The 13,242-nt window shown below is 43.1% G+C and overlaps 1 protein-coding gene across 1 annotated transcript in view; it reads right to left on the reverse strand.

The window, feature by feature from the left end:
• Positions 1-12,422, reverse strand: part of LAMA3 (laminin subunit alpha 3) — a 279,507-nt gene extending 267,085 nt beyond the window's left edge. The window contains exon 1 of the mRNA XM_049619625.1: positions 11,938-12,422. Coding sequence (XP_049475582.1) covers positions 11,938-12,228 — 291 coding nt within the window. The 5' untranslated portion in view covers positions 12,229-12,422. The remainder of the gene's footprint in view (positions 1-11,937) is intronic.
• Positions 12,423-13,242: the final 820 nt, after the last annotated feature.

Raw genomic sequence — 13,242 nt, forward strand, 5'->3', positions numbered from 1 at the left:
AAAAAAAAAAAAAAAAAAAAAAAAAAAAAAAAAAAAAAAAAAAAAAGCATCTATGGAGTATCTGTGATGCACCGCCACAGGGAAGACAGACATGAGCAGGAAAATGCAGCGCCCTGCTCAGGGAGCTACAGATCTAATAAGGACATCAGATGTGAAAACAAATGGCTCCCAGGTAATGAAGGGAATTAGTGAGGTGGTGCACAGTTTGGCTGAAACTCTGGGGGAGGGGCAGTTAGCCTGGCAGTGGCAGCATAGGATAGTAAGAGCATGAACTCTGCGGCCACGGGGCTGCACCACGCGCTAGCTTTCTGATCTTAAACACATACTGAACCTCTGTGTGCTTCTGTTTCCTCATCTGTAAAATGAGCATGCTAAGAATACCCCCTTGACAAACTGCTGTCAGGACTAAGAAGTCAGTACATGTAAGGTGCTTTCCAACAGTACCAAGCAAGCATCAGTAAATATTGCCTAAGTGTGAAATTTACACCTTGCACTGAGCAGCAGACTAAGTCCCCTGATCCCTATTACTCACCATGCTGCCTCTTTATTTGGTATCACTTCTGTACACAGTACGTGCAATATATGGTGTAACTTGAACGTAGTAGAGAATTGTTCCTTTTCCCCACTCCTCACAGCTAAGCTATGCATAAATAATCGAATTCAAATTCATCTTCCTTTCTGGCTAATATCCATTTGTTAATTGCATATGTATTTTCTGAGCATTCAGGATGGGAAAACCACTAAGAAAGTACAATATGTTTATGACACTGAAAAACTGGCAGAACACGTGAGACTCCATGAGTTGGCTTTCCCCAGGGCAGTTTCCACCCTGTTGGCATGAGGGATCTGATCAAGGCCCTGCTAGCTCATGCAAAAAGCTCTTTTTATATGAAGCAGAAAAAAAAGGCTCCCTGCCCCTGAGCAGATACAGCCTTGCCCAGGCTGGATTTCAGTCACCACTTGTCCCTTGGCCAGGAGCCCATGTATGCAGTCAGTTCCACTGACTAGGACCACTGAGGTACCATTGGGAAAGTCTTTTCCTCACTAGGCAAATGGTTCCAGAATGTTGAGCAAGGGTTAATGCAGGCTCATGAAAGCCTAAATCACAACCAGAAAAAAATTTATGATCTGGAAGAATGTATTCTTGCCACCAAAATTGCCCTGAAAAAGTTAATACCTCCCCCCTCCAAAAAAAAAAAAAATGTTACCTTTTTTTAGAATGATAAAAAGTTGTTTAATGTTTGATAAACAAATTCAAGTGCATACAGAAATTTCCTTGAATTTAATAAAGATGCTAAAAATGTTCTTTGGATTTTTTTTAACAGTTTCTTTTTACATACAGAGAAACAACCCCATCAACTGTCTGCATCAATAATCCTCGCTGGCGGGCTCACCATTTACCAGGAAGACATCATGCGGCACAACCCATCCCACAGACTGTCAGACCAGCAGGGACATCTAACTTGAAGGACCATCCCTAGATCTCTTTAATCAAGACTGCTCATCACCCGGAGGCCTTTAACTACCAACTAGCAATTACCTACGAGATCAATGAACCCAGCCACTGGCTTCACTGAAGTGTGACCACTGCCACTACTGCTAGTGGTGATGTCTATACCCCATGCTGACTTCAACCACTGAAGATGCAGGTGTCGTAAAGAAGAGGAAAAAGCCTCCCTCCCCTTCATGCACAACGTGAAAAGCGTGCATAAGGCGACCGAACTGAGGGTTATGGATTCATCTTGGGAAGGCCAAAAGCGACACTAACGAGATCCTTAGCCTGGTCTACCAGAGGACGGGCCTCCGCAGGAGCACGCTCCACTTTCTGCAACAGACAAAGGGTTGTCACCACCTCCCTGCAAAGGCTTTCTGTCAGATTTTCGCTTCAGGATGCCTGATGAAGTAGAAGGCCCAGGAATGTCTTCTCCTGGAGGCTTTCTCGCATTTCCTTTGTAACTTTTTCCTCCTCGCATGCTGTCCCACATTTCAATCATCTGTCTCCTTTTTTTGTTCTTTAGGCTGTCTTAGTTTTTCCTTATACTTTTCAACTTGTGCATTCAATTCCGCTGGCATTTTCAAATGAGCAGCTGCTAAAGCCTCTTGTCACTTAAAATTTGTTTAATGTTTATTTATTTTGAGAGATAGCTAGCAGGAGTAGGGGAGGGGCAGAGAGAGAGGGAGAGAGAGAATCCCAAAGAGGCTCCACGCTACGAGCGCAAAGCCAATGATCTCACAACTGTGAGATCATGACCTGAGCCGACACCAAGAGTCAGATGCAGGAAGCACACCCCTCTGTCTCCAGGGCCGGCCGCACAGACAGCCGCTGCTCATCCAACTCCGCCACCACTCTCCCTGCAAAATGTTCCTTCAACTGATATAAAAATGTGCCCCTATGTAAATAAATAATATCTAAACTAGTCGTTAATACAGTACCAAAACAATTTAACAGTTATTCTGTAAAAGTCTCTTTGCCGGTGGATTATTTAGCATGCCAAATATGTTCAGTATATAATGTACTGTACATTTCATTCTTAAAAGAACTCTTGATAAAAAAAAATTTTTTTTCAACATTTGTTTATTTTTGAGAGACAGAAAAATACAGAGCATGAGTGGGGGAGGGACAGAGGGAGACACAGAATCCAAAGCAGGCTCCAGGCTCTGAGCTGTCAGCACAGAGCCTGACGCAGGGCTTGAACTCTTGAGCCATAAGATCGTGACCTGAGCCAAAGTCAGACACTTACCCGACTTAGCCGCCCAGGCGCCCCTATTCCAGTGCCAATTTTTATTTATTTTGTGCTCCTTCCTTGGAACCAACTCGTTTTTCCAGAAGCATCACTTGTTTGTTTGTTTATTACGGGTGTGGTGTTTAGAAACCAAGATCTGGGTATGAGGTACCATTTAGTATATGTTCGTTGTTCCCAGTGTATCATTGCTTCTAGATCCCTTCAGTGGACAGAGTTAGAAACTTAACTCCAAGTAGGAAAAACTCAGAGAGGTCCACACCAAGACACACTGTAATCAAACTGTCAAAAGACAAAAAGAGGGGCGCCTGGGTGGCTCAGTTGGTTATGCGTCCGACTTGGACTCAGGACATGATCTCATGGTTTGTGAGTTCGAGCCTCGTATCGGGCTCTACACTTACAGTTCAGAGCCTGCTTCAGATTCTCTGTCTCCCTCTCTCTCTGCCTCCCCACTGTGCACACACACTCTCTCAAAAATAAATACATGAACATTAAAAAGAAAAGACAAAAGTAATCTTGAAAGCAGCAAAAGAGAAACAATTTATCACATATAAAGGATCCTCAATAATATTAACAGCCTATTTCTCATCTGAAACCATGGAAACCAGAAGGCACTGAGATAACATATTTAAAATGTTGAGAGGAAAATAGAATTCCGTACCTGGTAAGTTATTCTTCAAAAATGAGGGAGAAATGAGGACACTCCCAAATAAACAAAAGCCGAAGGAGTTTATTGCTAGTAGACCTGCTCTATTGAAGGTTAAAAAGCTAGAGAAGCTAAAGGAGTCTTTCAGCTGAGATTAAAGAACACTAGACAGTAACTCAAAGCCATGCAAAGAAATAAGAAATACCAGGACAGCTAACTACATAGATAAATACAAAAGCCAGCATTATTGAATTTTTGGTTTGTCCCATATGATTTAGAAGAGATGCACAGAACAACAATTATATATGTATGTCAACGGGCAACAATGTAAAAGATCTAATTTGTTAGGGCACCTCAGGGGCTTAGTCAGTTAAGCATTGGATTCTTGATGTCAGCTCAGATCATGATCTCAAGGTTTGTGAGAATAAGCCTCATATCAGGTGTGCTGACAGCGCAGAGCCTGCTTGGGATTCTCTCTCTCCCTCTTTCTCTCTCTGCCCCTCCTCCACTCATGCGCTTGCTACCTCTCTATAAAATAAACTTTTTTTAAAAAAAAGATCTAATTTGTGACAATAACATAAAGAGTGGGAACAGACCTGTATAGAAGCAGAATTTTAGATGCCACTGATGCTAAGTTTATATCAACTCAAGTAATCACTATGAAAATAACCAAAAAATATACAAAAAAGTAAATGAGGAAATCAAAATGGTTTATTAGAAAAAGAAATTAAACACAAAAGAAGGTAGCAATGGAGGAATTGAGGAACCAAAAAATAGAAGACATACAGGAAACAAGTAACAAATGGCAGAAGTAAGGCCACTTTAAATGTAAATGGATTAGGCTTATAAATTATCACTTATCAATAATCACTTTAAATGTAAATGGATTAGACTTCTAAATTAAAAGGCAAAGATTTGCAGAATGGATTAAAAAACAAAAAACATGATACAGATCTACCAGAGATTCACTTTAGACACAAAGACACAAATAAATTGAAAGTGAAAGAATAGAAAAAGGTATTCCCTGTAAAGAGTAACCCAAAAAGAGCTGGGATGGTTACACTAATACCAGACAAAATAAACTTTAAGCTAAAAATTGTTACAAAAGATAAAGACAAACATTACACAATGAGGGAAGGGCCAATCCTTCAAGAAGATGTAACAATTTAAATATATCTATACCAAACAAAAAAGCCTCATATGTACAAGAAGCAAAAATTGAGGGACCTGAAGGGATAAATAGTTCCATAATATTAGTTGGAGACATCAGTTCTCCATTTCAATAATAAGTAGTTTCTCGAAAACTTAAATATAAATTTTCTATGTGATCTAGCAATTCCACAGCTAGGAATCTACCCAAGGAAACTGAAAACATATGTCTACACAAAGATTCGTTTGTGAATGTTCATGGCAGCATTAACTTATAGGAGCCCAAACCTGAAAACAATCCAAATGTCCTTGATTGGGATAAAGAAAATGAGGTGTAGCTATACAATGGAATACTATTTTCTGCAACAAAAAGAAACAAACTACTAAATCATACAAAAATATTAATGAACTTCAAAATCATTATGCCAAGTGAAAGAAGTCAGACGCAAAAGACCACATATTGTATAATTTCATTTATATGAAATTTACAGAAATGGGAAATTTTTAGAGACAAAAATAATACTAGTAGAGAAACTGAAAGCATAAACACAAGAAAACTTTTGCGGCTGATGGAAATCCAGTTCTATAACTGGATTCTAGTGATAGTTGCACAACTCTATAAATTAATTTAAAAATATTTAATTCAGGGGCGCCTGAATTAAATATTTTTCAGTTGGTCGAGAGTCCGACTTCAGCTCAGGTCATGATCTCATGGTTTGTGGGTTCGAGTCCCATATCGGGTTCTATGCTGCCAGCTCAGAGCCTGGAGCCTGTTTTGGATTACGTGTCTCCCTCTCTCTCTGCCCCTCCCTCACTTGAGCTCTGTCTCAAAAGTAATAAACATTTGGGGCGCCTGGGTGGCGCAGTCGGTTAAGCGTCCGACTTCAGCCAGGTCACGATCTCGCGGTCCGTGAGTTCGAGCCCCGCGTCAGGCTCTGGGCTGATGGCTTGGAGCCTGGAGCCTGTTTCCGATTCTGTGTCTCCCTCTCTCTCTGCCCCTCCCCCGTTCATGCTCTGTCTCTCTCTGTCCCAAAAAAAAAAAAAAAAAAGTTGAAAAAAAAAGTAATAAAATTAAAAAAAAAATTTTTTTAATATTTAATTCACACTTACAATGAATACATGTTATAGTACTTAAATTACACATCAATAAAGCTGTTAAAAATGACTCATACTTCAGTCTAGTTTTGGTAAAAAATATGAAGAAAATGTGTAGTTTTCACACTCATATGTGCACTGAAGATGTAAAATGCACACAGCTAACTTTCTGTAATGAGTTAAGCACACTTTTCTTACAAGTCCTTTCCTTTGCCTATGACTACATACTTCTTTTTCTCAGATTAAATGATCCACATTCTCAGTGGCACAGGTAATTCAGAGCATGAAGTAAGATCTTGCAATTCAAGGACTGAACATTCACTTTCAACAGCCCTGAAAGTCCATGAGCTCCAGTAGTCTGTGATTTGTTGAGAAAAAATCTTAAAAATGTTTTAATGTTTATTTTATTTTTGAGAGAGACACAGAGTGTGAACAGGGGAGGGGCAGACAGAGAGGGAGACAACAGAGTCCGAAGGAGGCTCCAGGATCTGAGCTGTCAGCACAGAACCCAATGCAGGGCTTGAACCCATGAACCCTGAGATCATGACCTGAGCTGAAGTCGGACGCTTAACCTACTGAGCCATCCAGGCACCTCTGTTGAGGAAGAAATTTAAATTGCTGACATCCTGCTATGTGGAACCATGTTCCACCTCACCCTGGTGAGTGAACGTGGCTCTCCAGAGGAAAACATGGATGTTTGTCTTCTCCAAATGATTTGTGCATAAACTTTCATTGCTAAACTTTGGCCAATGTCCATAAACACAGAACTATTAGGAAAATCATTTTTTAAAAAGTATTATTCATCTTTAATGCAAACTGGTGCAGCCATTCTGGAAAAAAAGTATGGAGGTTCCTCAAAAAATTAAAAATAGAACTATCCTACGACCCAGCAATTGCACTACTAGGTTTTTATCTAAGGGATACAGCTGTGCTGTTTCGAAGGGGCACATGCACCCCAATGTTTATAGCAGCATTATCAACAATAGCCAAAGTATGGAAAGAGCCCAAATGTCCATCAATTGATGAATGGATAAAGAAAATGTGGTATATGTTTACAATGGCATATTACTGGGCAATCAAAAAGAATGAAATCTTGCCATTTGCAATACATGATTGGAACTAGAGGGTATTATGCTAAGCGAAATTAGAGAAAAAACAAATATGACTTCACTCATGAGGACTTTAACACACAAAACAGATGAACATAACAGAAGGGAAGCAAAAATAATATAAAAGCAGGGAAGGGGACAAAAACATAAGAGGTTCTTAAATACGGAGAACAAACAGAGGGTTACTGGAGGAGTTGTGGGAGGGGGGATGGACTAAATGAGTAAGGGGCATTAAGGAATCAACTCCTGAAATCATTGTTGCACTATATGCTAACTAACCTGGATGTAAATTTTAAAAAATAAAATTTAAAAAAAGGATTATTCATCTTTAAATTGCTGACTGTAGTCATTTGTCTGAAGTTTCAAAATAACACACCTAAGAATTGTTACAAATGTATCAGTGGAATAATGAATGTCTTCATTTCTCAGCCCTTGTTCAAGACTTTCCTATCAGTTTCACAAAGGAAAAGGCCCTTGTTGAAGCTAACAAATGGTTTCTCTTTCACAATAGTTCTATAAACAGCCTTAGTGAAATTGAGTTTCCTGTTTATGACCATTAGTCCAAGTTACACAAACACACAACCTAGCCTGCTTTGTGCCAAGCATTCCTGCTCTTGGCTGTAACTGACCAGTGTGTGCAAGCTCCCCTACCACTGTCATTCGGGTTAGATACACGTTCCTACACATAAATTATAATGTAATTGAGGAACATACAAGAGATGTGTTGAATTGTCAATGTACAAAATCGGCATCATATATTTGGTAAATAGGTTCACTTCGTTCCTTGTGAGTGTAGTGTTAATGCCAAACTAAACCAAACACAAGGTTATATTTTCAGTGCAGCCTTCCACTAACATTTTACCATCATCTCTAGCCGATGTCAGAAATAATAATGTGTTTTGATTCCATAGGTAAGTAAACATATAAAATTGAAGCATAAAGTATGACAGATTTCAGTGGGAGTTTCTTCTCAGCGGAATAGAATTAATTTGTGCATTTTCCTTGTATATTCTTTTTTTTTTTTTTACTTTTTTTTTTTTTTGTTGTTTGTTTTGGTTTTTTTTGAGACAGAGAGAGACAGAGCATGAACGGGGGAGGGGCAGAGAGAGGGGGAGACACAGAATGGAAGCAGGCTCCAGGCTCTGAGCCATCAGCCCAGAGCCCGACGCGGGGCTCGAACTCACGGACCGCGAGATCGTGACCTGAGCTGAAGTCGGACGCTCAACCGACTGAGCCACCCAGGCGCCCCTTCCTTGTATATTCCTTACAAACTTCTTTACCACCTTTAGCTGTGTCTTCACCATCCTCTCCTTCAATATTTTCTGAGCACATATACTGTACAGCACATATACTGCACATATACTTTGCGGTTAAGCATGGGATACAGCTGTGAACCAGACAGACAAAATCCCTGAATCACAGAGCTCTCAAACACCAAAAACTTTATGTCTGAGCAGTAACAAGTATATAAAATCTTATTTAATGAATTTGAAGTCCAGAGAAACCACAGCAGATACTTTTCACACAACAAACAAAAACCTCAGACTTTTAAAATCCTCTACCTATCGACACATGCTACCATTCAAGTATCAGAATTATTATTACAGAATCAGAACCATAAGCCCAGGTTTTATTGAAAGACATGACTTTTATTCATTTTTTACATTTTTTGCAAAATCCTTCTGCCTGAAATTCTAAACCCTGGCTGGCCCTAAAGATTTATTTTTAGAAAGCTGAAAGAAATAGAACTTATTAACTCTTCTCCATTTCCCATCTTGAGCTATACATAAGTAAGATTCAAGATCATCATCATTCGGGTACAACCAATTGATCAATCCCAGTCTCTCTTCCTTTTCCCACTCATCTCCCATCACCCCACAGTTTTCTGAAAGGCAGGGTCTATACCAGGTGTTGCCAACAATGGGCTAGAGTGAGCATCTCATAGCCCAGCTCTTAGAACTCCCCTTCCCTGTCTCCTCTGTCCTCATTAGGTAAGAACCTCTCACGTGAGCAATCAGTGAGATCGCCTCAAGCCCTCAACTGTGAAAGCAGAAAGCACTATTCAGCAGCAACTTTTGCTCTCCTTATTTTTAGGGAGGAATACGGCATAACACCAGATGGCATTATTTTTCCACTGTCTATGGCCTGGCCTAGAAATGCAGTCTGCTGCATGACCTCAGAAAAGCCACTTCCTACTCTAAGACTGTGAACCAAGGTTTAAGGACCAAGGAAACTCCATCAGACCAGAAAATAGGACTTTTCTGGACCTCCAAAAAGTAGTTATCAACCTATGAGCACTCAAAAACAAAACAAAACAAAACAAAACAAAAAACAGTGAGGAGGGGAATGAAGATCAGTCCATTCCTAGGCAAATCCATGGGAGAGGAGACAGCTGAAAATTTCTTTGATACCTTTCTTCTGCTTGCATTTACTCTTTCCATAATTAGGACAGTTCTCTCCAAGCTGGATGTGCCAGACAATCCAATGGGATGCCAGAAGGGAATATTAAAATTTGTTTATTTTACTTAAAAATGAAGAAACTCAGTCTTACTAATATTGAATGTGCAGATGGCATAGGGCCTTTACCCTGTCCTCAAGTCACCTGGTCACAATGGTCCTGAGAGTCTGTCTGTCCAAGGGAAGAGGAGGAGGGGTTCCACCAGCTATCATCTGACCATGACACATCAAAGCTTGCATGTGCCTGGTTAAGTGGACATGTGGATTCTATTCTCCTGAAGGGCAGAACAGTTCCAAACTCGTACTACAAGGAGGAGTGATAATGAAATTGTTTTGATGGCACAGATTCACCGGTTCTCTCATGGTAACCTACTTAAAAGAATTTGAAATTTAAAGATGAGTCACACTTTTTTTTTTTCCACAAAAATCCCAAATCGGCTTATTCTGGGATGACATGGGCTGCCAGTAGTACACGACCTGATAGATATTTACAAAAAATAAGGGTACTTACCAAGGTAAAGGTGTTGTTTTAACGACGTGTGAAAAGGTAAATACTGTTCTAAAGAAATGGATGCTTTGGGTTTTTTTAAGTTTTTTTTAATGTTTTTAAAATTTTTTTTAATGTTTATTTTTTGAGAGAGAGACAGAGTATGAGCGGGGGAGGGGCAGAGATTGAGAGAGACACAGAATCCGAAGCAGGCTCCAAGCTCTGAGCTATTTGCACAGAGCCCAACGTGGGGCTCGAACTCACCAACCGCGAGATCATGACCTGAGCCGAAGTCGAATACTTAACCTACTGAGCCACCCAGGTGCCCCAAGAAATGTACACTTTGAAAAGAGTGTTTTGGGAAATAGATGTTTGGAAATGTTTCATTTTTTGGCTGTTGAAAAGACAGAATTGTGTTACTCTAAAAGTTCTTATGTTTGCACATTTTAAAAACAAGGACACAGAATTTTGTAATATATTTTAATATTAAAAAAAAAAGGACTTGCAGTGAGTTTTGAATCACTAAATACACTACCTTCCTACCTTCCACTAAAACACAATACCTTCCTACCAAGAAGTACTTAATGCCATTTGAAAAGCAAACATTGACTGGCCAAGTGTCTACTTTAAAAAATTTTTAGAATAACTGGAGGATGGGGCAGAAAGATGAGTACCATGATTTAATGAATTCAGGCAATACCAAACCTGTGGAGTTACACAGAATCCCACGCTCAGAAAGTCCCCTCGGTTAATTTAATGTTCCGCTATCACCATTTGAAATTCCTAATTTTTGGACAAGGTGCTCCACATTTTCATTCTGCACTGTACTCTGTGATTATGTAGCTGGTTCTGGAACTCAGTGGTCAATGCAGTGCTTCTGGAATCTACCCATTTTTTTTTTTTTTTGAAGTATCTTTCCAGCTAGGACAATCACTAATTTCAAGCATTAATGTAAAACCAACCTTGAATTGCTGGGTCATAAGTGCTCAACTCAACTTGTCAAAACTATTTATATAAATAATTACATCTGGATATTTATAAATAGCTCTACACAATAACAAATTAAGTATTTAGAGAAAGCAAAATTAAAAGGCGCTGTTAATAAAATTAAAAGTATTTTCATCATTGTCATTTTAATTTTTATTTCTATTCTTGTGTGTTTTATAGTACACACAATATACTAATAAAGCAATACATACACACAATTTATAACTGCACGTTCAACAATTTGTTGTTTATGGAAATGCACAACCAAGAGTTTCTACAACACTGACCTAGATTCTCAACGACAATCCTTTGCCTTTGGAGCCCAAGCTCCAAAATCACTCCCTCTTCCGGCAACACTTTCCTATTCCTCAGCAATATTTCCCAGTAGAAGGAGGGAGGCAATCATGAATTATGGCTCAGTGTAAAGAAAATTTGGAGTCAGGACTGGGTTCAAATCTCCCTACCCTACTTGAAGACGCTGGCACGTTTCTCAACCTGCTCGCGGATCCAGTTCCCAGAGCTGTTGTGAGGGTCGTGTGTCAGCACCTGGCACACGTCCAGATGCTGATTAAGCACCAGCAACACTATCATTCATACCAGGTGTTCGCACTGAGTCGAACCCTGAGCGTCGGACCCTGAGCGTCGCGTCCATTGCTGTCCATTTCATCTCACTCGCCCCAGAGACCCTGAATGGTGGCACTTCAGGCAGTGCGGTGAGGTGCATCTTTTGGGTGACACCGGAGTGATACTACCTATATAACCTAAAAGTTCTCTCCAAATACGCCACGGAAACCCACTGCTACCAACTTCTCCGAATAAGGTCGGGGAGAAAGAAGGGCCTAGGAGGAGGCGTCCCGGGCACTCAAGGCCTGGTCAGGCGCTACCTGAGTGACTGGGGCAGGACGGCAGGACTGGGCGACAGTTCCGTACTGTGTACGCACTTAGGGGCGCACCTTGGGACTTTCTGCTCAGCGCGCCCAAACTTAACCTCAGCCTTCACTCACCTCGCGCGCTCTACCCGTCCCTGCCTCGGGCGGCGCGTCTGCAAGCCTGGTGCCCCGCAGGTTCGCACCTCCGCACCGCGCCTACCACCGGGGTCGCCGGCCCGCGCGGGCCTGGGGGACCCCGTCCGGGTCACCTGGGCTCTCCAGCGTACGCTGGGGAAAGACCCCCTCCCTCCGCGTGTAGTCGCTGGGCAGAGCACGCTGGGCAGAGCGGGGAGGGGGCCCCGCCCCCTGCCACCCCTCGCTCGCTCTGGGACCTTACCTGGATGGTGTGGCCGCTGCCCGGGGCGGTGGGCCCCCCCACCAACTTGCAGTAGAGCTCGGGCCGGGGCCGCGCGCCGCCAGGCTCCCGCTCCCCGCAGGTGGCGGTGGCCCAAATCCTCGCCGCCTCCGCCAGATTGAAGTAGGGCGGGTGCAGGCTGAGCCGGGCCGCGGCCCGGGGTTCCCGAGAGGCGCTCACCGCCCGCAGCAGGGGCGGCGGCGGCAGCAGCAGCAGCAGCAGGAGCAGGACTGGCCTCGTTGCCCAGCCTGGAGCCCACGCAGCCGCCGCCATCCTGCAGCGCACGATCGTCCCGGGAAGAGCGAGCTCAGCCCGGGGTGTGGGCGGCGGCCGACCGCACCCCCGCCCCACGCGCCTGGAGCCCGCGGCGTGGGGGCGGCTTCTCTGGTCTGGAACCTGCAGCGGCTGGAGCCAGCAACCAACGGAGCAGGAACTGACAGCGCCCAGCCTCGGGCCAGGAGACGAGGTCTCTGCGAACGCGCTGCGCGCTGCAAACTTCGCGGGCGGGGAGCGCGGAAGGCGTTCCCGGGCTCCTACCCTGGCGGTTGCGGCGGGGGCCGGGACCGCCCCACCTTCCCACGCCCCGCGCAGAAATCAGATACTTTTCCTCTCCAGCTACTCACGGTCACACACCAGTGAGGAAAGCCAGCTCTGGACCTCGGACAAGGGAGTCGGCTTGCAGAGAATTTGGGTGAGACATCAGAGCAAGCTGGCGCTGCCTGCAGAACTTACATCAAAGACATTGTGGCTTCCCGGACAAGTCTCAATTGTCAAAAGACAAGTCCCGTCAATTCTCAGACACTGTGCGCCAACGATAGAAATGGCACTGCCGCCACGTACCGAGTCTGGGATCCAAGGAGCTGACGGAGAATTGGGAGTGGCGGGACATACACATTTAAAAGACAGCCAATAGCGGAGGTTGTCGCTTGCCAAACTTGTGCAAAGGCACTTTGGAGGAAATCCTTTAGGTGCCCAATCTGCTAAATTTTACAGATAAACGGAGAGATGTTGAGCGAATTACTGACGCTGTCAAGCTGGCTTCGGAGCAGAGGATACCCCCACCCCGAGGCTGAGATTTGGTCCTGTGTGCAGGACACCTCTCAGCGATTCCGGGTGAGTGTCACTGCTGCCGGCCAGACTGATTTAAGTACCTCAGAGGAAGCAGGACTGGAGCTGTGAAGGTTGGAGAAGGGGGGAAGGCGGTGTGAGAACAGTGCTTGAGCAAAGATGGAGATAAGCATAAAAGTGGTGCAGTTAAAAGGAAAGAGAAATGACCAGCATATTTAT

The sequence above is a fragment of the Panthera uncia genome (assembly GCF_023721935.1).
Source record: "Panthera uncia isolate 11264 chromosome D3 unlocalized genomic scaffold, Puncia_PCG_1.0 HiC_scaffold_8, whole genome shotgun sequence".
NCBI lineage: Eukaryota > Metazoa > Chordata > Mammalia > Carnivora > Felidae > Panthera > Panthera uncia.